Genomic DNA, 27,365 nt, shown 5'->3' on the forward strand with positions numbered 1-27,365 from the left:
GTGAAGCAGATCTATGCAGTGATGCAAAATGTGTTACTTTGCTGAGAGTCTTAAAAATCCTTACCCCCAGCCCCAGTTTATGTAAAGAACACAAAGGGCTGTGAGGCTCCCGCTTGCCAAGGGTGATCTCCTCCCAGCTGACGGGCCCGTAACTCACGAGAACAGATCCCCGGATGAATAATGACCCGACTCTTGCGTGAGCGGAATGGAGGCATAACTCACCGCTGACCATCGCGTGTTTACGTAGCGCCGTTCTGAGGTCAAGATTTATTTCACATCATGGAAGAAGCAGTCTATTAGTCACAAGCACTTCATTCTTTGACAGCACAAAGTGATAATTCCCATAACTTACCAGCTTTGGTTTTCAATATCATTAATTAAACCTTGAAATACCCCGCGATAAATCACAGCAGAAATTCCTTGCTGAACATGGAAGAAGACAAATTGACTTCATTTGTTCTTTATTGGTGAGATAACTCCACAATGTGTTGCAGTACCACATACCTGGATCTGCCTTAAATCGGTCTAGGAGTCTGAAGACCAGCTTGCTCAGCATTTTGCGGTTAAATTTTTCTGGTTTGTACCCGGGCAGGCCTTGATATTGGCTGTAAGCAAACAAACAATATCAGAAACATCTGTGGAATTGCCTGAAGCCCATTTCCCTCATAGCAGATAGTGAAGAGCAGAGGTGTTGGAGTTTGCCGGGTGTTGGTAACCACGGTCCCCTGCCTTCCCTGAGTGACAGCAAAGAGCCAACTACACAACCACACGGATTTCCCAGCCAAGTCCGGAGGCTCGTTTGAAAGAAAGAGAAAGGGAATGATTCCCTCACATCTCTTTTTCAAAACTAAGACAGCAACTATTGCATTCACCCTGTATGACTGTGCTGTTGGCTTTGTGAATGACAGGAGCTATTCTAGCAAGAAACATTTCTAAATTAAAACACACACGACTATTTCACGAGCACATGAAGGTTAACCACTTGCATCTCTTGTTTTTCTGCCACTTCATCGCAGAATTATCTTCCTGCAAAACCTGTACAACCGATACTGAAACTCTTGTCTGCAGCAAAGCACGAGAGTCTGATTGCTCCAACCTCCTGCAGGAAGCTTTGACATTGTTATTAATGTATTGCTAAGATCTACTGCACAGGTTTCATTCTGCACTCCCCTCTCCCAGCAGGCGCTGAGCATCTGTCAATAGGAACGACACCTCTTCCTATGGACTGAGGTGCTGGAGAAGCCTCTGGCACAGACACCAGAATTTCCCCTTTCTCAGCTGAAAAGTGGATATATTGCACTCCATTACTCCGGGAAACAATCTCAGACAGACAAGCAGAGAACACACTGTCCTCTGACGGCAAGTTGGCCCCAGCTGTTCCGAAAGTCAACAAGCATTTCTACCTTGTGATGTCTCTGATATTAAAACCAGGTTCACACCACGTGTCGAGGATCTGCAAGAGCTTGCTCTGGAGCTCAGGATAGTCTCCCACGTAATCTTCCACCAAGTTCGTTTTATCTTGGAGCAGCAGCGGTGTGCACATCTAGGAGAAGAAATGACATTTAGAGCACGGTGGCTCTGGTCACGGTGTCGGGCAGCTCGCAGAGGGCACAGCACACATCCTGTCTGTGACACTGTGGAGCTGGCCCGTCCCCTGCTCACACATGGCAACTCCCAGACCCCGCTTCACCCCCCCAGTGCTGCCTAAAAGCGATGCGACATTTTCAACACAATTAGCAAAGCTTCAAAACAGCAAAAGCTCTAAATTCCATCACAGCGACAACCGCTTGTCAAGAGCACAGCTACAATTTTGTATAACAGCAGCTGGAAAGACAGTCCAGTAAATCGGACTGGGGTCTAACAAAATCAACTCTATGGCTTCCCTAGATGTAACCGCACATCGGTGATGCAGCAGATAGCTCTTGGGAACAAATGAAAGCCTCCAGCCAAAGGCAGCACAGCGTGGAGAGCCGGGATGGATCAGAAGGTGGGTCTGATGACAGAGGAGCCTGCAGAGGAAATGACTCACCTTCTCTACATCTTGATCTGGCTGTAATTTTAGCTTAATGCTCAGCACTGCTGCCTGGAAAATACAAAAAAAGAGAGTCTATTTAGGAGAAGAACACCACTGTGGATAAATAAGCGTTATTCCAAAGAGAAGTATATATGCTATTATACAAATTTTTAATGTGTTAATGATGTCTGCTACATTATCAAGTACAAATAAATCATATAAACATTTGGCCACATACATTCCACTTAGAAATGCACGAGAACGCTCCTGGCAGAGCTGCATTCCAAGCAGCACGGCCCGGAGTCAACACTGGAGCTGAGGTTGTGTGGCAGAACGGGACGGAGTGAAGTGCTCGCACAAAACCGGCTGAGACTGATACTTCCCATCAATTAAATTGTATAAACCACTCGACCCACCACATCTTCCTGAGTTAACGTTATCCATCTTGCTGTGCCTTTTCCATTTGGCCACATGGCTGCCTTTTCTGAAAGCAACTCAAGACTTAAAAGATTCTAAAATCAAGAGGTCTCAGTGCTTAAAATCGCTGCTCAGCTCCACACCCAAGAGCACTCTGGTTCACCGCCACCAGAAAGACGTTTATTTTTCCCTTTTGTGGTATCTACAAATCTTTGATAAGCCGAGACCTGCCACGTTCACAAATTAACTCCAAATTAGTATCTTTTGCAGCTGAGGAGGCTCCGCTGCGCTGAGCTGCAGAACCGGCTCAGCCGCCTGCCCCGACTGCAGAGCCGCAGGAAGGTCCGGCCGCGCGTCGCTCGCGAGGGATGGAAATCCATGGGGATTTCAGCAGTGAACAGTGTCTCATTCCCTTAGTGTGTGAAAATACTTGGATCTCAAATATAAAATAAGCATATAATGGCTTTCTTTAATATAGTGCATTGTTCCAGTAAATAGATTAATAAGGAGCCTTCTTGCACATTTGTGTGTTAGTACTGATGTCACTGTGAACTGGGTGGCAAGGATGTTTGACGTGAAGTGTTCTTCTGATTATTTTGCAAAGTTAGGCTGTATTTTCCAAAATGGTTGTAAATAGCATCTGAAAACACCACATTCTGACCCTCCCGCGGCGTTTGACGCTGAGCACCAACAGGACAAGTGTCCGTCACCAGCTGAGCTCACTAATGCCTGTTTACTCAGATGGGGCTAAAACCAGCACGTTAGGGCTTAGAGGAAAAGCTCTTATCTTTATTGGGTTTCTCTGCTATCTGCAATTGATTTTGATTAGAGAGAACTATCATGAAATTGAAGGATTTGTTTGTCAGCGCAGTGGTGCTCACGGCACAATCCAGTTCACATCACCTCGGGGGAAATCCCTGTTTGTATTTCACTCACTGCATCGGAGACCGAGTGTACAAAAGCAACAACCAACGCTCACCACGTAAGTTCAATTGTTCAGTCTTAATGTCCAGAAAGAACAGAGGTGTCCAGCTATCAGTAGGAAAACGCTTTTGTTTTTAATATGTTTTGGTTTGGGTTTGTTTTTTGGGGGGTTGGGAGGTTTTGGGTTGTCTGTTGAACAGAAAATGAACACTGTGCCCCTGGTGGTCGACACTTCATCGCATAGAGAAGTCAGCAGAAGAGCTTGACGTGACAAACGCAGGAACGAGTGTTGACGTGACCGTGCGCTACAAACCAGGCCCAGCTGTTACCTCCAGACTTCACAACTGTTCCACCCGCTCAGAGGCCGCTTTGCGGAGCTCCACAAGCATCAAGTACCTTTTCTCTCAGATTATCAGATTAACACCACAACGTTGAAGCTGAGCAATTACACCTGTACGCACGATGGAGGTTGCTGCTTCTGCCTTGGACCTGATGAAGGGGTTTGGGTCTCCAAGCTTTAGTAGCTGGTTTTATCTTCAAAAAACACTTGCAGCTCTCAGAGTCTTGTTTCACTATTTGATCTCATTAGCACCTTTCATTAAATAATTATTTGTTAATTTTAACATGCATGCATACAATGGTTTCCCTAATAGCTTTTTAATGTTCACACGCATGTTCAGATTAACCTAATTGCAGAACTGCTATCTAAATGGCATAGTTTTATCTCCACCTCTATCAACCGTACAGGTGACTTAATCGGATGAACACGTGCAGTGTCAGGTCAGGTTTTCCCGTTTAACTGGATGTATGTTCTACTTTGCACCAAAGACTGCAGAGCCACGAAGATTCATTTCATAGAATCATAGAATCATTTCGGTTGGAAGAGACCCTCAGGATCATCAAGCCCAACCATAACCCAGCCTTGGCACTGCCCCATGTCCTGAGAACCTCATGTCTGTCTGTCCAACCCTCCAGGGCTGGTGACTCCAGCACTGCCTTGGGCAGCCTGTTCCAATGCCCCACAGCCCTTTGGGGAAGAAATTGTTCCCAGATCCAACCTCAACCTCCCCTGGCGCAACTTGAGGCCGTTTCCTCTGCTCCTGGCGCTTGTTCCTGGGGAGCAGAGCCCGAGCCCCCTGGCTCCAAGCTCCTTTCAGGCAGTTCAGAGATCAGAAGGTCTCCCCTCAGCTCCTGTTCTCCAGCTGAACCCCCCAGGTCCCTCAGCCGCTCCATCACACTTGTGCTCCAGCCCCTCACCAGCTCCGTTCCCTTCTCTGAACTCTCTCTAGTGCCTCGATGTCCTTCTTATGATGAGGGGCCCAAAACTGACCCCAGGAGTCAGGGTTTGGCCTCCCCAGTGCACAGTGTACAATGGCACAATCACTTCCCTAGTCCTGCTGGCCACACCAGTGCTGGTACCAGCCTCTTGGCCACCTGGGCACACGCTGGCTCATGTTCAGCCACTGTCACTAACACCCCCAGGTCCTTTTCCACTGGGCACATTCCAGCCGCTCTTCCCCAGCCTCAGCGTTCATGGGGTTGTTGTGACCCAGGTGCAGGACCCGGCACTTGGCCTTGTTGACCCTCAGACAATTGGCCTCTGCCCAGCGATCCAGCCGGTCCAGACCCCTCTGTATGGCCTTCCCACCCTCCAGCACATCAACACGCCCACCCAACTTGTGTCATCTGCAAACTTACTGAGGGTGCACTCCATCACCTCATCCAGATGACTGATAAAGAGACTAAACAAAAGTGGCCCCAATACTGAGCCCTGGAGACACCACTCGTGACCGGCCAACTGGATTTGGCTCCGATCACCACAGCTCTGGGTCTGGTCATGCCGCCAGTTCTTCACACATCGCGGATACACAGAATCACACAGAATCCCAGAATGTCAGGGGTTGAAGGGCCCTGGAAAGCTCATCCAGTGCAATCCTCCCATGGAGCAGGAACACCCAGATGAGGTTACACAGGAAGGTGTCCAGGCGGGTTTGAATGCCATGAGCTGCAGCTTCCCCAGGAGATGCTGTGGGATAACCAAAGTGTGGAGAGACATCACCTCCCCAGCCCAGCTGTTGCAGACCCAGCTCAGAGGAACCGTCCTGCTGTCAACATTCCTCTTCCAACAAACCCCACGAGCTGGTTTTTATCACCATGTTACCATCACCCAGCTGAAGGAGGTGAGGGAGCAGGGGAACGTGGTGCTGGCAGAAACGTCCCGCAGCCCCGTCCGTGCGCGAAGCCAAACGCAGCAGGAGACGCGTGAGCCGCCCCAGGAACACCCGGCCCGGCTGTGGCTCCACGGGCTGGCTGAGCAGCGAGGCCAACGCAGATAACATCAGCGTGTTTACAATAGGAATAATAAGAGAAGAGATATGAGTAACTGTAATAAAGATGAAAGTGCTTGGCAGCTGTGCCTGTGGTCTCAACTTTGAGCTATTTTAAGATTTTGTTTTGTTATTATCGTGTTTCGAATTGTTTTGCTCCACAAACAAGTTTTGTGTAAAACGACCCTATTTTTAACAGTCTGTTTGTAGGCGATAAGATCTCCAGAAAAGCAACACTACATCCACAGGCTCGTTTTGGAGTTAGAAAACAAACACTCGGATAGGCAGACAGCGTGCTGTGACCGATGTGGTGAGAACCCCCCTCCCCAGCCAAGAAAGGCGCGTTTCCACCGCGGTGCTGAATCCCCCCCCGCGCCAGCACACAGCCCAGCGGATCCAACCGCAGATCCCCCCTCTCGGGTTGGATCAGCAGGGCAACAAAAATCCGCAGCAGCAACCTCCCCCACATCAGCTGATCAACACAAGAAAGATCCCAGTTAGGATGCAGGGACATGGAAAAGCTCCGGAGAACGCTAACACCAGTTTATCAGGGTCTACTCACCCTCCCTCAAACTATAAAGACAAAGTGCGATAGTCCTGACTGGTGGTACAAGTTGTCTTTTCACAAAAATATGTTTCGTACATAGAGAGTTCCCAGTATCTGATCTGATAACAGCAAAGAGTTAGCATTATTGCTACAGATAGAAGTGTTTAACGGTGATGCGGGGAAGGATGCGCCCTCTCTTGCCATGTGTCCCCAGGTGGACGTGGGACAGGTATGTGATGAAGCCACCGCTTAGTACAGGAGAGAAGGTGATGACCCACTCCTGAACCAAATCCATCAACGTCTGAGTCCCCTCACTGTCCTCGGGGAACTTTGGGCCATTCTTTGATTTAATTATGGTGAAAGCAAAAATCATATTTGGACATTCTGTACTAGTTTTGTTCCCCATGCATGAACACTTAAAAACACAGCGCAGGAGCACTGGATGAGGATGGGGAAGAATTCAAAGCTGGGCGATACCACATTAAATGATATCTAAAATGCATGGAGGTGCACTGACCATTGGGTGGGGGAAGTTGCCCAAGCGTGATGCATTCAGGCCAAGCCACAAGCCCCAGAGCACTCCTCTGGTCACACAATTGCAAAAACAAGAGTATGGGAAAATGGGGAGTGTTGTGATGCGAACACCCAGAGCACCCCAGCCCAGTACCTGCCCCTCTCTGCGTGTGCAGAACGCAATTGGCTCTGTCTCATCTAAAAATGACTATTCTTGCCATATACAGTACAAGGCGCAGGAAGCCACACGAGATGTTATCTGCAAGGGCATGTGCGCTTGGGTGGTGTCTACACCGAGAATTCGGGCAGTTTTCCCACGGGGGGTTCAGCTCTTGGTGGTGGTGCCGCTGGGAGCGGTGATGCAGGACACACAAACGGGCTCTGATGACTCCTGCATTACTTTGCTGTAGGCAAGTTGGGACAACACAGAGGTAAATACGCCCGTAACTCACTCTGTGCAGTATTTCTGAACCAATGGGGAAGGAATCTCTGAAAAGCCAGAGAACAGACTGAACAACAGAACGAGAGTTTGCAGAGGAAAAGCCAACGTCAATCCTAACAAAATCACAGTGATCAAAGCCTGGATACATAATAACAGTAGAAATAATTGAGTAAAAGGCACACCAGCATTAATCATTGGGAACATCTGGCTTGTGTTTTGGAATCACTCATTTCAAACTTGTGGCTAATCAGCTTCGTTCAACCTCTCCGAGTGCATCGCTGCATAGTGCATGACATCAGGTTAGATGTTTAATTACTTCCTGCCTAACGAGCATACGATATACACAGCTGTCTTCAGGAAGATCTTCAGAAATGAGAAAAACATGAGATTTCCCAGGTCCACTTTCAAGAGCGCATGAACATATTTCACAAGGAGTGAGACCGTCACATTGAAGCTGCGACAGGTTACTCAAAACTGAAGAATTTAAGGTAGAGTGAGAAAGTCGAGGTGGGAATATGTGTGCGCACAGGTAAACTGAAACAAGCATTTCTGTGATTTGTCTTCCTAAGGTCACTCCAAGCAGTTTTAAACCCGGTTTAACTGGTCAGTGCGTCCTCAGCAGTGAGCAATGCTGGATGCTCCGGCCGGCAGTGCACGGCGTCCACGCTGTGCTGCAGCAGTACAGCCGGCTCACTGGAAAAACGGGTCGAGACATCATCATCTTCACACCAGGAACATCCCCCGTAACATCCTCCTTGCTTTTCTTCTCAGTTATTATTTTTAATTGAAAAGAAACATGGAAATTCAAATGCACACACTTTAAAATACAGTAAGAGCTGAAGAAGCGTTTGTAATTAAGGCGGTGAATGGGGGAAAGAAGCAGAATGAGAGATGTTTTCACTGCCCTGAGAACAGCTCAAAAAAGTCAGAGTGAAGAGACCCAAAATCCGAGTATCCATTAATGTGCTCAACCAATCTCAACACTGATCTGTATGGACAGATTTGCCAAAACACACCACGTGTGCTCAGCACCATGTATGAAGCAGGACTGCAAACAACAGCAGAACTGGCGCTCAAACATCGCTGCACTGACAATCAAACGTTGTGCTGCTCACTGAACTATGTGTTTCTACACCTTCGCATACTTGTATTCCTTTAACTCTTTGCTCAACCATACACTCTACCAAATTATCAAATCACTTGTGTAGCGGTATGTATTGCTTATAAAACATGGAATTCTGTGTCTACGGAGCTTCTTCTCTGGATACTCCAACTTACTTACGACAAATTTTTACAACTGGATTTTAAGATAATCCACATTATCTTAATTGAAAGGGCAAACACTGACTTGAACATATAGGATTAAGCTCCATTATTTGTAGAAATTATAGGATGAAACACTAGTTGAAAAAATATACTCTGCTTTTGAAAATAGAGAAATGTGGACAGACAACGACCAAAAAAATCCCTGTGCCATCAGTCCTTTAAGAACCAAAGCGAGGAAGGGAGCAAAGTGCCGCTAGCCACTGATGCAGAGAGGTCGGAGTGGGAGCTCTCTCGGCCCCAAGAATATTTCTGGTTGTCAGAGGCTAAAAAGATTATTTATTGTTTCCTTCCTAAAGCCAGCGCCACTGCCACCTGTTCAGAATGGACTATAAAGCTGTTAAACAAGACGAGAACTTTGATGCTGACTGCGAAAACAAGTTCCACTGTATGTGACCCGAGCAGCGCTCACCGCTGATCCAGAAGCAAAGGAATGTGATTTTCTTCTTTAAGCGCAGCTATCTTTTTACCTTTATAAGCTGTTTAAAAAAATGTAAATAAAATAACTCAGTGGACAATACAGGGCATTCATCCCACAGGAAGACAGCCGCCACCCTTAGACATGAAATATCGCGGCACATTAAGTCATGAGACCCCGCTAATCAAAGCTGACAGGGCCCTGAATGTGATTTCTGCTGAGACTTAGCGATATCATGGGGCACTGAAGCATGCACAGCCTGCCAGACTGCCCCTGTTCATGTGACAATGGCTTTTATTCCCGAAAGGGGCCTGCGAGTGACAAGAGTCCCCTTTGTCTTTAGGCTCCCGCATTCGCAGTGCAAGAGAGGTTCATTCAACCAGCCCCAGACACTCTTTGAAAGGCTGAAGTGTAACATAAGATGACCATGAAACACTAGCTTGCCTTCTGCCTACCCCTCATTCTTCTCAAGCACAGCCTGGCCTATTCAGGGCCGCTCACAGACCCGCTCGCGCTGCATTACCCCCGGTCTGCTGAATCCCCGCATTGTCCCGGCCCCACCAGCAGCCACGGCCCTTCCCACAGCAACATCCATCCACCCCACAGCCCCATCCGTCCACCCCACAGATCCATCCATCCACCCCACAGCCCCATCCGTCCACCCCACAGATCCATCCATCCACCCCACAGCCCCATCCGTCCACCCCACAGATCCATCCATCCACCCCACAGCCCCATCCGTCCACCCCACAGCCCCATCCGTCCACCCCACAGATCCATCCATCCACCTCACAGCCCCACCGACAGCCACAGCCCTTCCCACAGCAACATCCATCCACCCCACAGTTCCATCCATCCACCGCACAGCTCCATCCATCCACCCCACAGCCCACCGACAGCCACGGTCCTTCCCACAGCAAAATCCATCCACCCCACAGCCCCACTGACAGCCATAGCCCTTCCCACAGCTCCATCCACCCACCCCACAGCTTCACCCACCCCACAGCTCCATCCATCCACCCCACAGCCCCACTGACAACCACAGCCCTTCCCACAGCTCCATCCACCCCATGGCCCCACCGACAGCCTGGGTTGAGGCTGGTGTGGAGCCATGGCCTGTGGGTTCAGAGGACTTCTTAGAAGGGGACAAAGCCACCCCATTTCACCCAAAATGACCTGAGTGGGAATGTCAAACCCGCCTGTCCCTCCCCGCCATGGCTGCAGGGCCGGGAGCCGCTTGCCCGGCCCAGCGCGCCCTGCGGGGCCCCGCGCTGCCGCGCTCCCCAGCAGCTGCCAGCGCCATTCACAACAGAATGGACAAACCCCAAACAGGCCAGACACCTCAAACCCCACTGATACGTCCCTGCTTTTCCTGTAACTGCCACCGGATCAGCTTGTTTTCTGCATCGCGGGAGCACTAGTGCCATCCTCTGGCCAGTGCTCCTGCCAGGTGCTCTTCAGTTGCTAAATCAGAATAAGGTGACTGCACCTGCGGCGTCGCCCACCAAACCCAGCTCCCTGCACACAGCCGAGGGGTTTCAACACCCATTGGGCAGCACTGCTGCAAATGTCCCTGCTGAGGGACCCACAAACCGGCTCATCATTTTGACCATCTCCACTAAAACAAGGCGCTCGGGGAGGGCCAGATGCACTTTGGAAACCAATAACCAGCACCGCCATCCCCAGGGATCTCTGGGATCCCGTTTTCTGACGATACCTTCCTCCAAAAGCTCTGCGGGGGAAGGAGCGCAGCAGGGGACCTCTACGGTTCACACACCAGGAAATGCTTTCAAACAGGCAAAGGGTACAATGTGCTCCAGAATAAATGCTTGTTGTCTTATTGTAAATACAGCAAGAAAATAAATAGTGACAGCAAGGATTCATAGGGATTTCTGTCCTTTCAGGTGAGAGACAGAAGAGCCCAAAATCCTGTTTTAGCTGTGAGTGTGCTTCACTGCCCCATCCGAACGATGGGGAAGAGCCGGACAAACAGACACATCCCAGCAAGTGCTGAGAGCGCCAGACCCAGGTTTGGTGGGTTAGTTCATGTGAACATAGGTAGGGTCAGTCTCCACGGCAGGCAAAGATCTCCCGCTATTCTTGAAGAGAATTCTATCCATCCCTCTGGCAGCAAAGCAAAGCCAGAAGAAAGTTATGGCTGAGGACAAGCAGCAGCTGAGGTTTCCTGCTCTTCACACTGCAATGACTGGTGAATGGGCTTTGCTGGGGAAGAGAGAACAGAGAAACAATTCCACAAAAACAAGAATTTGGAGCTTTCCAAAGTCAGATCTAGAAAGAACCGCATTTCTAATGAAAACAATGAATGTCTTTGGAGCCATGACCTTAAAAATCACATTTGAATATAGTTAGTCAAACACTGCACTTCTGATAGGTTCTTCAAACACTTCTAAAAGCTTATTGAGCAAAAGAGTAAGTTTGAAGCAGCCACCTGTGAACTTCTAATCGAACATGAAATATCCTATTTTCAGTATTCAAAGATACCAACGAGGACGGAATTCCACAATCTCACTTGGGAATTCAACTTTATGGAAGAATAGGATTTTAAAATTCTATTTGGGTTTTCCTTTTGCTACACAAGACGAAGCTGTTCTACACCATCAACGTGAACCACCTCTCTTCGAGAAAAACAAACCTGAGTTTTTTGCATTTAACAAAAAGAAAGAGAAAAGAAAACCAAACCACCCGGTTAACAGAATTGCAGTTTTGCATTCTCAAGTACCAAGACATCACGGTGACGCCACGAATGCTGCATGTGCTCCGAACCACAGGGCACAACACATCAGATTCCAGGCTGGGTGAACTGCCCGTGTCGGCCACTCAAACTCACACACATGAGCAGTAACACATTTTGATATGAGCCTCCGTGGCAAAGAGGCTTCGGAACTCCTCAAACTGAGGACCCTTTGGTTGGGTAACCACGTGGGAACAGAGACTTTCCAGCCTGTCCTCGCTGCATGCAGAATGGAGACAGCACAGCAGGTCTAGGACCGACTACTAAAATCCCTTCTTTTCTTGCCAAGGAAAACAAAAGAGAACACAACCATCCTCTTAAATTCTCCAAATTAAACCCTATTAACCTATTACTTTCAAAGGTCAAAACCAGGTTGGAAGGAGGATTCACTGGCACTCTGTACTCAGCCATTAGGAAAAATGAGGTTGAGCGCAGCCTGCTCGGGTACCCGGGAAGCGCGGGCTAAGCCGAGCCATTCACAGCGTGCAGCTGCTGAGATGAAACGGAATTCACATTGAAATGCATCCAAAAAGGGACATAGACGTTCCCAGAGAACTGGAGCGCTGGGTAGGTAAATTTACTTGAAAGACATGACCCACCTCTTTGTAATCGCCCCTGTGATAAAGATGACTGACGTGTCCAAGCAAATAGTTCCGGTCTGCTGTATGGAGCTGGTAAATGCTGATCAGAGGGTCAAGCAGATTAGCTGGGCACTGGGCGAGTATGCTGAGCACACGGGCCTGCAGCTTCTTCAGCGTGATGCCAGACTGGAGAATGAAAAAATCACACACAGATTTAGTAAAGATGGCCACAATTCAACGGCAGTTGAGACGCAGCTTGTTTAAACAGGGGAATAAGCCAACTCCTCGGGCAGGGATTCTCCACTTTCCCCATGGAGTCGGCAAGCAGAAATCAGAACAATATGATACACGTTTTTTTGCACAGAATCCGATTTAAACATTTAGTGGGATAATTGTGGAAAAGGCATATGGCCTTGTGCAAAAGTAAAACATGACACTGGAGAAACGCCCTCTTTTACTAACGCAGCGATTTAGAAATTCTCCCCTCTGGCTCCCAGCAGAGTCTCCAAATACAGCGGCTCCTCACAGGAGATCTCACCTATCAGGCATAAGGATCCAATTTGCATTCCCAGGCTTGCTCCTGGGTGCAAGACGCGCAGGAAAAGCAAAAGTATCATCCAAAGCTGCACAGATAGATGGATTAGTCCTTGCGTTCCTACACGATTATTCTCTTGCGACACAGGAATTTCAGTGCCAGAAGCACTTCACTGCACTTTGCAAATGCTGTAATGGCAGAGCTCAACACCTCTGAAGAGCCATTTGGAAACATGGGAAATGAAACAAAACAAATATAAAAAGTATCTTGCAGTTCAGAGCCAAAAGCATACCAAAAAAGAGATAAGATCTCAGTAGGTCAGAATACTTGAAGGCATAAGGAATGGTAAACATTAGGATGTATAACCCACTGACTCGATGTTACAAAGCTAATCGTTCAGCTGCTGAAAGTCATACTGGTACCATTTTCTGCATTCCCGATGATAAAAGCTCCCCAGCATGTGGCAGGAGTTAAGCAATCAAACAGTAACTGGCTGCTATTTGCAGAACTGGAAGAATATGCAGAGTAGATTACAGGGCTGGCTCTGATGCTGACAGCAGGGACACGAGTTCCAGGGGAAACCCCCAGCCCAGCAAAGGCTGCAAGACCAGCTCTTGGTCAACATAGTTTGACCTGGAAAGACGGGAATCCCAGCCTGGAAGGGGAAACGGAGCTCTCGCACCACAGCTCCTAAGATGATTTGAGCTCCAGGCCAGCATGCAGCAGGTAACACCAGGTAAGGCCGTCCCAGCGTGGATTTCACACCTCAACATAGAGGGGTTTAAGGGAGTGGAGCATCTCCCGTGTGAGGAAAGGCTGAGGGAGCTGGGGCTCTGGAGCTGGACAAGAGGACACTGAGGGGGGACTCATTCCTGGGGATCAATATGGAAAGGGGCAGTGTCAGGAGGATGGAGCCAGGCTCTGCTGGTGACAACCAGTGACAGGACAAGGGGCAATGGGTGCAAACTGGAACACAAAAGGTTCCACTGAAATTTGAGAAGCAACTTCTTCCTGGTGAGGGTGGCAGAGCCTGGCCCAGGCTGCCCAGGGGGTTGTGGAGTCTCCTTCTGTGCAGACATTCCAACCCCCTGGACACCTTCCTGTGTAACCTCATCTGGGTGTTCCTGCTCCATGGGGGGATTGCACTGGATGAGCTTTCCAGGGCCCTTCAACCCCTGACACTCTGGGATTCTGTGTTTGGATGAGACTACTGGACTATGGAAAAAAGTGAACTCGGGGACACTTGCGGGACATTACAATCGATTGCCCTCTCTCGCCGCTCTCTCATTCTCTCTCTAACCTGTTGAGCAGCAGGATGCTCTTTCATCCAGAGCTGCAGCTCGGTGACGATGCAATACCCCAGGGAATGGCCCTTCCCCTTCCAGTCGCTGCTGCCCTCCAGCATGGCCAGGAGTCCCGCCAGCGGCTCCTCCAGCCCCGCAAAGCCCCGCCGGGCTTCTTCCTTGAGCTGCGAGACACAAAACCACATTGTCATGGACAAAAAGATTAGTGAATCCTCCCTCCCCCCAGCTGAACACAAAGCTGTATTTTTTTTAATTTAATCTATTCAGAGAGGTAACTGTTGCTATTCAGCCACCATCCACGCCTCCAGTGACTTTTCATGTCATTACAGATTCCTTCATGGCTCACTGCACCTCAAACCCAATGGGAAAAGCAGCAATTGTCCACACTAATTATCCCATAAAGACAGAGAAGTTGTTCTGTGGGGCAGACAAAGGGACTTGGGATTTGGGGGAGGGGGAGGAAAGAAGCGAGCTGGAGAATGGGGTGTTATTGGGAAAATGACAATATTGAAGGTAGAGAACCGGGCTCAAAATCCTACTCATCTTCTAAGAGACTAGTAATAACGCACATAAACATCTCCTCCTCACTCTTGTACCACAAACTTTCATATTTGACCTTATACCCACTTCAGCCACAACGGCATAATGCTCCTCACCATAACAGGAGCACTTAGGGGTATCTACATAGTTTGCATTTTACACACAAGATTAAAAAGAATGAAATATCCGAGTTCAAACTCTGTCAGATCACCATCCTGCAGATCTACGCTCCTCTTCTCCAAACCCAGCTGAGCAGGGTGTGTTCTCTGGGCTCCGCACCCCTCGGCGGGGCCGGCGGCCGTCCCAAGGGCTCGGGACATGGGAAAACGCCACGCTGTAAATCTTTGGAATCCCATGGTGACGTGTTTAGAAATGTGAAGGAATTGGACACTCACTTTGTGAATGTTAATAGGCTACTTACTACCCATCTGGTAGAAGTGATAAATTACTGCACTGAGCAGTATCGGGGTGGTGTCGGCATTAGGAGCAGTTTCCAGGGCGCCGGGAGCGTTGGCAGCGTCCCCGGGCGCCCGCCCGCACCGCGCGGCCACGCAGCGGCCCCAGCGCGGCGGGACACGGCGCAGGACGCTCCCCGAGCAGCTGCTCTTCCTTTGCTGGCTAAAGAGCAAAACCCCAAGGATGCTCATTCCCGCCTGCAGCCAGCGCTTGTGATTTACCGTACACGATGTAGCTTCCAATGGAAACAACATATAATTTGAAGAATGACATGGAAAACAAGAGAAAATCTACAGGAAAATTTGCCAATTAATTTGTTCTTTTTTATTCATTGACAATATTTCCTCAAAGACAGTTATTTTCCGTAGTGCCTTTCATGTCTGGAAAACCACAAAACATATCATTTTAGACAGAAACTGTTTCTTTCTCACTAGATTATCAAACGCAGCATGAAAAAGCTGATGACTAACGAAGATGTGACTTTAGATAACACATTTCTGCCTGTAAGTATTTTTCCCTGTGGCAAGAATTTGCGATGTTAAACACAGGGCTCCAGCTTCACTGGGAGATCCAGCAGAAGGAACAGGCAAGTTCTTCCCCAACCACAAACATCCAGCACAACAGCCAAAGGAAAACAAAGCAACTCGCCAACTAAATTGCACTGTTTATACACGGTCTCTCTTTCTCTTTCCTTCCCCCCAAAGCCCCACTTCAGCACATTTAGACTGAACAAAGAGCTTTCTCCATACTACTCAGGTCTTCCTTAGGCTGGACTCACAGGCCTGGCTTTGGCAGGTCGGGCTCAGCAGATACCAGGTAGAGCAGAGCAGAGCATCTCCAAGCACTGACACAACAGCCCAGAGCACCAACTGCTTTTATCTAGACCAAGCCTTGCCTTTGGACAAACCTTCTGCTTAACTTCCCAGCAATCTAAAGACTATGTAGAGGGAAAAGTAACAAAAAGGCATGAGACACCTCAATCAGAGAGGAAAGAGTGCTGTGCTGCCCGGCCGGCCGCTCTGCCAGAGGATTCCTCCCAAACGTGTCATTGCCATTGCCATTTCAATCGATTCCCGTGGCAGAGAATGCTCCTTGGGGGATTTCTACAGTCTGACAGATCATGGGAATAGGAAAATGTTGCTGATGCTCAAACTACATATTCCTTCACTCAGTTTTGGTCCCTTATTTCTAGTTACACAGCTCAGAGCAATCTGCTGATGCTTCTCTATTTTAAAACTGTCTTTCCTGAGTAGGAAATGAGCGCTTCTTAAGCCGTGTCCCAGAACTGAGCTCAGGCCATGGACAGACACCCTCCTCCCACTCTTCGTCACTCATTTGAGACCAACAGGCTGATTCGCAGTAGTTAACAGAGGGTATTGACTGGTGTGAAAGGCAAAGAGGCTCCCAGCCCGGAGCAGCTGTGGCTGCCCCATGAAGGGTGCAAGGCCGGGCTGGCCGGGCTCTGAGCAGCCCGGGCTGGTGGAAGGTGACCATGGTCTCTACGTGGTCTCTAAACACATGGTCTCTAAAGTCCCTTCCGACCCAAACCACACTGTGGTTCTATGATTTAATGTCACTGGAGCAGACTGAGCAGTGTTTAAGCCAGTTTCTGTCACTCCTCTGAGCCGGGTGGTTGGATGTGAGCAGCGACAAGTTGAGCATCGCAGAGCAGGCGGCAGCTGCCCCTGAACAAAGTGTCTGCACGTGCTGTGCGTGCATCACAGATCTGAAGGCCGGCGATGCCCTGCGCGTGGATCAGCCCATCTCAGTGACAGCAGGACGTATCACAAACCGCTGGGGACATCCATGCTGTGCTTGGAAGCAGCTGCCGCCGTGCCACTGCCTGTCCCACTGCAGCATCCGCACCCCTCTGAAAAGCCTTTCCTCGTGGGTCAGAAACACACCGTCGTGGTGCAGAAACGCACGGCCATGGTTCAAAAACGCATCATCATGGTTCAGAAACGCATCATCGTGGTGCAGAAACGCATCATCATGGTTCAAAAACACATCGTTGTGGCGTCAAAATGCATCCTCCGGGTTCAGAAACGCATCGTAGTGGTTCAGAAACGCATCCTCCAGGTTCCAAAATGCATCGCTGTGGTTCAGAAACGCATCGTCGTGGTTCAAAAATGCATTGTTGTGGTTCAGAAACGCATTGTCGTGGTTCAGAAGCGCATTGTCGTGGTGTAGAAACGCACCGTCGTGGTGCAGAAACGCACCGTCGTGGTTCAGAAACGCACCGTCATGGTGCAGAAATGCATCATCGTAGTTCAAAAACGAATCGTCGTGGTTCAGAAACGAATCATCGTGGTTCAGAAATGCATCCTCCAGGTTCAGACCACGCTTCTGCCCCTGCCCGCAGCTCCACCTGAAGGAGGGACCCAGGGGGACAGACGTGTCCCCATCCCCAGGGAGCTGTAAACCCAAACTCTGCAAAACCACCACCGCATGGGGATGGTCGCTCCAGAAAGGAACACATGGAACAAGCAGAGCTGCGAGTGTGACTCACGGGGACCCTCACGGTTTCCAGCCCCAGCAGGAACGCTGCGGCGCTCTCTGCCCACGGACACGTCGATGGGAAGCTCTGTCTTCTTCACAGTATTTTTCTTCACAATCCACACACACCTCAGGGTACACGGTACAGAGATTTTGATGATCACTCATTCCTACTGTTGGTTTGTGGGATTAACTGCCCTCAAGACCTAATAAATATTTTTTTTCCTCTAGCTCTTAAGAAAACTTGACAGAAAGCTCAAGGCTTCCGAGTTGCTGAGCTCGAGTCTATGTCGGGGACGGACCATTTGGAAAGGCACCTCTCTCACTGTTTCCAGCTGTTTAATTATCCTGGCTGGGAAGCACAGACTATCAGCGATGCGAAGTCTACATGCGGTGGACAAGGCCAACAGCCGCCCGCTGTGGACACCGACGTGCGCAGCCACACCGGCCACAGCACAGCGACACATTCCGCGCGGTGAGCTGCAGGTTTTCGGGTGCTGTAGGAAAGAAATCTTGGCTGCGAACCTGCCTGAACAATGCAGAGTTAAACATAGGAAACTTAGCACCAAGTTGATGCATCTACTGGTTTTATTAAGTTTTCTAGCTCCTAAATTTAGATGAATTTTGCTCCCTATGAGGAGTCTCCATGTAAAGCCCATAGGGCACTGTATAAAAATACAGCAGCTAATTTTAGACAGGCAGTGCGATTTGCATTCACTGCTCTAAGAGACAAAACCAAACCAAAGCAGAAAAAATGGTGAAACTACTTTGAATACGAAGGCTTTGATATCACTCCACTTGGCAAAGAGCACTTTTCTACTGACTCCAATCCTCATTTTCTTCAGCTCCTAGAAATATTCTTTCCCCTCCCCCAAAGATCCTCCATTTAATGGACAAAAAAAGTGTTTAAAAGAAAACAAAAGCAACTTCGTTGGGTTTTTTTTCCTCTCTCTGTAGCTCAGCCCTGCAAACTTCAGCTCTTTTATATGCGCCCCTGAGCTGCTTCACATCACACAGAGCTACCTTTTCTTTCCAGTCCGCGCTGCGAACGCGCCGGCTCTTCCCCCGTGTGCTGGGGCTCAAAGCGCTGCTGAAGAATTGCAGGGCTGACCTAAGCGCTCTGTGTCTGGACATGCTCTGCATGCGCTTATGAGGGAGCTCGGCCTTACCTTCTCCATCTCCTTCTTTGTCCAGAGGAGCTGAAGGGTTTTCAGCAATAAGAGCGGGTCCTGGCCTGGAGGAGGGGGAAGGGGGAGAGAAAAACAAAACAAATCAGATTTATTGGCTCTATACAGGCAGCCTAGACACACTGGTGCATTGTTTCACCCAAATCAGCTACTCCACGCCACCGCGTTTGAAACCACCAACCTTCCAACTGTCAGTCAGGATTAAAGTGCTCAAATCCCTCACTCTGAAATCCTAACAAAATAACAGTCATCATCCATGCATGGCTTAACTAAACACCCACGCGGGCTCGGACCCTGAAAAGCTGTATTGGGGCATTTACAACTAAATCACGGTGCTGCAACGCATCCAATGGATCCCCAGCAGCCCCCCCAGCACTGCCCCTTTGGAATATTAAAGCAGGACGGTGCGGGAAGGGAAAGCGACTCGCACACGTTGGAGAGCACTCCGACACGCTGCTGGTCAATGGAAGGGCTGCACAGCGTCAACCTCAGTGCAGCCCGCGGGTGAAGGTGCGAGTGGGTGAATCCACGGGGAGCTGAGTCAGCCCGGGTGCTCGGCAGCGAGAGGAGAGAGGAAACGCTGCTGGGATTAGTGGCGAGGCTAAAAATATACAAGAGCGATCCATTATTTCAAAAGAAGGCTATTTGGAACTTTTCTCTTTGACTTTTCAGCTGGTTATTTGAGAACTTGCATTCAGCTGATCTATTATCATTCATCACACCAGTATTATTCATCAGACCGTTACTCATCACATCAGTATTTCTGAACCAAATGCTTAGGGATATTTCATTTTAAAAACTGTAACTTTTACTGATATCTGGTTCTACTTAATTACCATTTACTTACGAAACCGTGACTCAATATTCTGAATGAAAATCTCCTGTATCAACAGCTTAGATGTGAAGAGTGAATGTAAAAAACATGAATGAGTTCTCCAAAAGCTCTCCTCATATATTTAGTGCTCCTCTTACGTTTTCATAAAGCCAAAAGAAAAACGTTAAACTGAAAAGGAAACATCCCCTCAATCACCTTCTGCATTCTATACTTCCCAAACAGCTCATTTCCAAATGCTGGGTTTCTTAGTGTCCCATCTGACTTCATATTTCAGGTCACAAAAAGCTATTTCAACTGTGAAAAGCTCCACCTCATCCAACTAAACTCCGAAGCACTTCATTGATCCAATATTTCAAGAAGCAGGCTGATCACTGGTCAAGCCAAGAGAATAACAGTATTCCCATTAGCCACCAAGCTCTGGGAAACACCAGCCAAATTAAAAACGCCACCTTTACAATTCATGAACTACTATTTTCTCTCGTCTCTGGTTGCTCTGAAATCTCGAACTCGCCAAGCGCTGCTTGTTCTCAGCTACCGGGTATCCTTTGGAAAAAGAAAAGTCTCTTTTTACAGCAAAACAGAAGAAAATCCAGATCTCTGCTCCCCACAAAATTAGCAACTACCAGTCGAACTCAGGTCGTATGTGTGCACACACACTCTGCTCCTGGCCTGCTTCCCAAGGAAATTTATACACACATACTAGAATGCAACCCGGTGTGTAACCAAATACACTGTAAATCTGCACTGTAATTAATGCAGGGAGCGAGCCTGATCCAGGAAATGAGAGCGGCTCGGAACACCCCGCGCTGCACATACAGCCAGTAACTCAACTGCTGAAAAAGCTCTCTCCACCTCAATCAACAAAACGAGGCCTTTTCTTACGTGACTTTTCCCTGCCTTACCTCCCTGAGCTGAAACTCGACCTCAGCGGCGTCTGGATGCGCAGATGCATGGAAACCATCTATCCAGTCAATGTTAAACGACTCAACACGTTGCCGTCGCGGTGCGTGGGGAACAGCTTTCCCCCGCTCAGACCCTGGGCACGGACACCCTCGTCACGTCGTTATTCTGTGGAACATCTCTATGCCCAGCGCCAAACCGCTGGGACAGGACAAGGTCAACCATCCATCTCCTGGAGTGACCCGACCAGAGAGGTTTGCTCCCGGGCAGTCGGGTGTAGGGAAGAGGCAATTCCCACTTGATTCTCGAGAACAGGGAGGGAGAACATTGGACTATTAGCACTGGTGTCGGACCAGCGCTGTTCTTCCTTCATCCTCAGGTCCAAGAGGTAACACCACTTCCCACCATTCCATAGAAGGTCAAATGTCAAATCACTTTTACTCCATTTTGTACATTTCATAGAACATCCTGAGCTGGAAAGACCCACACGGATCATCGGTTTCAACTGCCATCCCTGCACAGGACACCCCACAGGTCACCCCGTGTGTCTGAGCACGGTGTCCAGTCTCTTCTTGAACAATGACTTTCCACCAGAGTGGAATGGCTCTGCAGTTCATGGACCTTGGGTGATTGTATCCAGCTACACTCCAGCAAGAACATAAGATGTAAATGGGAAGCTCCACATCATTTTGGCTCTGGAAATAAATGAAAAAATAATCTTTTCTTTCTCCCACAGGACCTCTTTGGGGGACTGGCCTCCTCATGGTTCTCCTGGCACCCTCAAGAGTGGAAATGCCTGACTTTGGCAGGGACGGTGAAGCAATCACAGATTCACAGATGGTTTGTGTTGAAGGGACCTCCCCAGCTCCCCAGTGCCCCCCCTGCCATGAGCAGGGACATCTGCACCAGCTCAGGGTGCTCAGAGCCCCGTCCAGCCTGGCCTGGGATGTCTCCAGGGATGGTTCAGCCACCACCTCTCTGGCCAACCTGGGCCAGGGTTAAATAACAATAACAGAGCTGTTATGTTCCTGCTGGAACACCAGCCAGGGTCCTGATCATCCACACCCGAGAAAGAACCAGAGAAGCAGCATAAAGCTAATGCCAGGACATCCGAGGGGAAAGGACAGGACCTTCAAAGGAGTTTCATAAGCCTCCCAGAGCAAATCTGGAGAGCAGACGATTGCTCAACACAAAAGGGAGAGAGGAAGAAATACAAGGGAAGGAAGAACAAAGCACAGCAACTGCAAACCAAATGGTCATAACCGAACCACGAGTGCATCTGGGCTCAATTCGGAGGACAAGAACAGGAAAATTCAGGAGCGACCTCCGGCCACAGCAGTAAGAGCAAGAGCAGCAATTACTGAGATACGGGTACAAGAGCAGTGACAGAACGGTGCCTGCAGAGGCCAGAAATGCCTTCACACATCACAGCAAGAACATATAGAATCTCCACTTCTAGAGAAAAGGTAATTCTGCGGAGACTCCCACATCCTGAATAGACCTCCAGCTACCAGCAAGAGTTATTCAATGAGCAAAACAAACCAAACAGGGACAAGGCCACATAAACCAGCGTAAAAATCCACCGTGGCAGGAGGGGAGTAGCACACCCTGCACCCCCGTGGGGCCACCGTGTGGGGCTGAGCTGTGCCCTGGTGTCCTGGTTTTGTTAGAAACAAGCTTCTCTTTTAGTGAATGTGCCTGTCAGCTAAAGCTTCATATGAGCTGCATTTTCCTGGAGAACCAGATGCATGTTTTGGTGAACACAGCAATGGAACGTGAGGTTATTGATAAGGACAGATTCACATCTCGCCAGAGGGGCAACGAGAAACAGGGGACCAGAAACTGACCAACGGAGTATAACATCCCATTCACCTGATACTTCATATAACAGTGGGAGATCACGAGGATCTCGTCCCTTTTCCTTATGGCGACATTAGGAGAGGACCTTGCGAGTCGTCCCCGTGAACTGAGGCCAGTGACAGACTGAATCCAGCTCCGGGTGGCTGCAGAGTCCAGTCCAGGACTTCGGCTGCCGGCTCTGCAGTTGCTGGGACTTTCCAGATTGGTTTTGTATATTTTGTATTATTTTCTCTATTCTTAATAGTAGCATCAGTAAAACATTTTTAATGTTTCCAGCTCTCTTCTCTCTGTCCTTCTGTCCCTCCTGATCGCCTGTGCTGAGTGGGAAGGGGGTGATGGGGTAAACAATACACCTGACAGGGTTTTATTGTCACCCCGCAATCAAAACCCTCGACACCTGGATATCCAGAGGATCACAGAGTGGTTTGGGTTGGAAGGGACCTTAAAGATCATCTATTTCCAGCCCCCTGTCACAGGCTGGGTCACCAGAGCCCCGTCCAGCCTGACCTGAACCTTCCCAGGGCTGGGGCAGCCAGAGCTGCTCGGGGCAGCCGGGGCCTCAGCACCCCCAGTGCAGAGAGTTTGTTACAATTATAGAATCACAGCATCATTTTGGTTGGAAGAAACTCTCAGGATCACTGAGCCCAAGCAGAACCGAGCACTGAACCATATCCCTAAGCACCTCATTGTACATGCCATCCAGCTCCTGCACCAAGGCCAAGGAGAACGTTCCCAGCCTGGCCTGGACCCTTTGCAGCTCCAAACTGGCTTTGCAGACCATAAAATACCTGCAGAGCTTCACCCAAGCAGGTTCTAGCCCGGCGGTGATCCCAAAGAGACACATCTGCACCCACTCCAGCAAGAGGCCTCCATTTCTTCATCCAACAGTGTCTCCAAATATAAGAGTATGCTCCTGTTTTCAGAATTTTGACATTAATATATTTCCTTTCAATGTTTCTCATTCTGAAAATAAATTTCCTCTGCCCTGAATCTGGTACCAAAATCAGAGGAGACGCCAAATCAAATCTTTTCCAGTCCTCAGTATCTGTGGTTACATTTCAAAACCATATAAACCACAAGGCTTATATTTTTGAGTTAGAAAAGTGCCTTTGAGGAAAGCCATACAGTGCTTTCTGCTGATCCTCTTTCCCCCTCATGCACGCGGCGCTCGGAGCGGCTGGATCCAGGTAGAGCCACCGGTTTGCTTTGTGTCCTTGCAAAATTCAGCGGCGTTGTTCACCCATCCTGCTGAACCGCCCTGGCAAGGAGGGACACCCACCCCGGAGCAGGACCCAGCAACGGACACGTCTCCCAACACTTCTCCTTGCCATAAAAGCCGTTAAATGACCCACAGCCCCAGACCTGGAAGAATTACAGTCAACTAATTAAAAGATGCAGAGGCTTAATGTGATTGAAACGCACGACCCCATCCACCAACCAGCCAATTCCAGCTGAAATTCACGGGTGAGAAAGGTAAAGAACAACATGCTAGTGGTTAAGTCTTCTTTAGGCAGATAGCGTTCACCTCTGCCTTGCAAATTAATACATATTGAATGGGATATATAACAAATCCAATCCACCCAGTAAACAATCAGTGAATTCCTTCCCCCAATAAATCCCTGTTAGTCTGAACAAGACTTTGAGATATTTTTCCAAAAGGAAAATCAGTGTTGTAGATATTTCATATATATCTCTCTGTAAGTGCAGCCAGCCTACTTGCACTTCAAAACATATAGAAATGTACAAGCGATGCATCAACTGGGGCGTGGGCAGAGCTGTTCAGTCACCTCCTGTTTCAGTACGATGGGTACACCCAACACTGTGACATTTAAATCACATCCGAAAACAAAAATGTAGCATGTTATGCGGATTAAGAAGTAATCAAAGTCTCTAATCAGAATCTACCTTGTCTCATTTTCTTGCAGAAAAGGGCTGTAGTTCACCCCAAGCGTGTGCTCAGGGGTTGAGGAGGAACAGAAACAACATCGTTTTGAGGACTCAGAAAATGAACCTGTACATTTCCTGGTGACGAATTTTGAATCTCTAAGAGCAAGCTGATTTAATTTAAAAGATACAAAATTCCTTCATGGAAACTGTCCTGGTTTTGTTAAAAACCAGTTTCTCTGTTAGTGAAAGTGCCTGTCAGCTAAAGCTTCATATGAGCTGCATTTTCCTGGAGAACCAGATGCATGTTTTGGTGAACACAGCAATGGAACGTGAGGTTATTGATAAGGACAGATTCACATCTCACCAGAGGGGCAACGAGAAACAGGGGACCAAAAACTGACCAACGGAGTATAACATCCCATTCACCTGATACTTCATATAACAGTGGGAGATCACGAGGATCTCGTCTCTTTTCCTTATGGCAACATTAGGAGAGGACCTTGCGAGTCGTCCCTGTGAACTGAGGCCAGTACAGACTGAATCCAGTTCCACTGGCTGCAGAGTCCAGTCCAGGACTTCGGCTGCCGGCTCTGCAGTTGCTGGGACTTTCCAGATTGGTTTTGTATATTTTGTATTATTTTCTCTATTCGTAGTAGTAGCATCAGTAAAACATGTTTAATGTTTCCAGCTCTCTTCTCTCTGTCCTTCTTTCCCTCCCGATCCCTGTGCTGACTGGGAAGGGGGTGAGGGGGTTAACAATACACCTGACAGGGTTTTATTGTCACCCCGCAATCAAACCCTCAACAGAAACTCACAGATCTTTACACACTTTCTGGAGGTTTTTTTGCTGTCTTTACTTTTAATAAGTACATGAAATATAATTAAACCTTCCAATCCTAAGTATTTTTGAGCTTGAGAAAACAATTCCATATGAAATTTCTCCAGATAACATCAAATAACATTTTAAAAATACAAACCCAATTTTACAATATATAGGTACCATGTAATATGTGTTGTGAAATTCTGGGTTGCTCTTGCAATAGTTCTGGTTGTGCCGCATCAGCCCCGTCCCGTGCTGAACAGTCGCCTGCAAGAGCCGCCTGACCCTCTGTTCAACCTGAGGCCTCCACCAAACCTGCGACTGAAACCAGGAAACCTCTCTGGAAACAGTTTGAAATTCAGATGACGAGAGACCATCCAGCACCCCCAAGGATCCCAACGAGGCTCGTTCCCCAGAGCTGGGAACTTTGGGCAAATTCTGGCTTATTACTGTCACTTTGGGGTAACTGTTGTGTCTCCATCGTAGGTATATCCAGTTAAACCATCCCCTTGCAGCAAGGCTGATGTAACCATGTTCCCTGGCTCCAGAGGGAGGGCAGAGCGAAGGGTAATTCACACAACAGAAGCTGCAAAGGACACGGTGGGACACGGTTTCTGAGCCGGTCAGAACGCGATGGGTGCAACGCGCTGGGAATGGCTCTGTGGGTATCGCTGCCTCACCCGCCGCGTCCCAACCCGTTCTCCACTTCTGATTGGGAACACGTGTTCCAAATGACATTTAATGGCCTTGCCGCAATTTGCCTGTATTTTTGCAAACAGTGCCGCGGATCGCGTTTCTTACTTCACCCGCAATGAAACGCAGCCTCCGCTCGCTCCGCACCGCGCGGCACAGGGGCGGCTCGGCCGCTGCAGACCCACGGGCAGCTCTGCCCTGTTCTCATTCAATTCACCTTCTGAATATAAAAGTCACAAAGGGTTTTGCTTAACAGACATGGCGCCGTACCAAATAAATTATAACTGGCAGCGGAGAGGTAAATAAAAATGTCGTTTTCCTCAAACAGCAAGCAGCCAAGAAGGTAGAGCTGCAAACTACGGAGAAACCATGGCAAGAAGACTGGGCGCAAAGCAAGGGCTGCAGCGGCCTTTTGGCAGCACCGTGTCTGCCGCCTCGCATCTCCGGTGCCCACGGCCAGTCTCTCCATATCGCCCCCAATAAACGTGCTCTTGGGGACAGGGAGGTGACCGCGGAGCTGCGCAGGGAGCGCAGCTCAACCGCCCGTTATCCAACCAGTGTCCACGTCATCTCCTCATCAGAGCTGCAGGTTCACCCGAACCAAGGTGGCCTATGGTTCTTGGACATCGTGTCTTTACCAGTTCAGCTGTATACAGGTGTTTTATTAGAGAGCGATTTTTTCAGGAATATCACTCACAGCCCAATAACACCGCAGAATCACAGAATCGTTTTGGTTGGAAAAGACCATCAAGACAGTTCAGTCCAACCATAACCCAGCCCTGGCACTGCCCCATGTCCTGAGACCCTCATGTCCGCCTGTCCAACCCTCCAGGGATGGTGACTCCAGCACTGCCCTGGGCAGCCTGTTCCAATGCCCCACAGCCCTTTGGGGAAGAAATTGTTCCCACATCCAACCTCAACCTCCCCTGGCGCAACTTGAGGCCGTTTCCTCTGCTCCTGGCGCTTGTTCCTGGGGAGCAGAGCCCGACCCCCCTGGCTCCAAGCTCCTTTCAGGCAGTTCAGAGATCAGAAGGTCTCCCCTCAGCTCCTGTTCTCCAGCTGAACCCCCCAGGTCCCTCAGCCGCTCCATCACACTTGTGCTCCAGCCCCTCACCAGCTCCGTTCCCTCCTCTGCACTCTCTCTAGTGCCTCAATGTTCTTCTTATGATGAGGGGCCCAAAACTGACCACAGGATTCACGGTGTGGCCTCACCAAGGCCTCACTATGGCCCAGACAAGCTTCCAACGCATCTTTCTCCACCTTTGCACGTTACTTCTAAATGTAAACTGGCACCGTCTTGGGGACAGGGAGGATTTTCATTCACAGTGTGTCCCCTCCTACTTCACAGGCGCCTGCACCAAGCGGGTCACAGGTTCTTTAATACTTGCTCATGGCAGAGGAAAAACAGACATTTCCAAGAATGACAGCAGTTCACTTCCAAGAACACTGTGACTAAGGAGTAACCACTCTGTGATTCATCCCCATCTCCACCGACTGCAGCGATGAGACACCCACCAAGAAGAAAAGCACCCCGAGCTATTCGCTCGCAGGGAAATGTCTCGGTAGCAGCGTCTGCAGACAGGCACAGGAATGC

General features: G+C 49.0%; 1 protein-coding gene across 1 annotated transcript in view; it reads right to left on the bottom strand.

Annotated features, from left to right (window-relative positions):
- Positions 1-27,365, bottom strand: part of EXD3 (exonuclease 3'-5' domain containing 3) — a 296,792-nt gene that overhangs the window by 179,934 nt on the left and 89,493 nt on the right. The window contains exons 4-9 of the mRNA XM_080355777.1: positions 18,759-18,823; positions 14,094-14,261; positions 12,277-12,444; positions 2,030-2,083; positions 1,404-1,543; positions 505-605 (exon numbers count right to left, since the gene is read on the bottom strand). Of these exons, the coding sequence (XP_080211903.1) occupies positions 505-605; positions 1,404-1,543; positions 2,030-2,083; positions 12,277-12,444; positions 14,094-14,261; positions 18,759-18,823 (696 nt within the window). The remainder of the gene's footprint in view (positions 1-504; positions 606-1,403; positions 1,544-2,029; positions 2,084-12,276; positions 12,445-14,093; positions 14,262-18,758; positions 18,824-27,365) is intronic.

This window comes from Nesoenas mayeri (genome assembly GCF_963082525.1).
Source record: "Nesoenas mayeri genome assembly, chromosome: 18".
Taxonomy (NCBI): Eukaryota; Metazoa; Chordata; class Aves; order Columbiformes; family Columbidae; genus Nesoenas; species Nesoenas mayeri.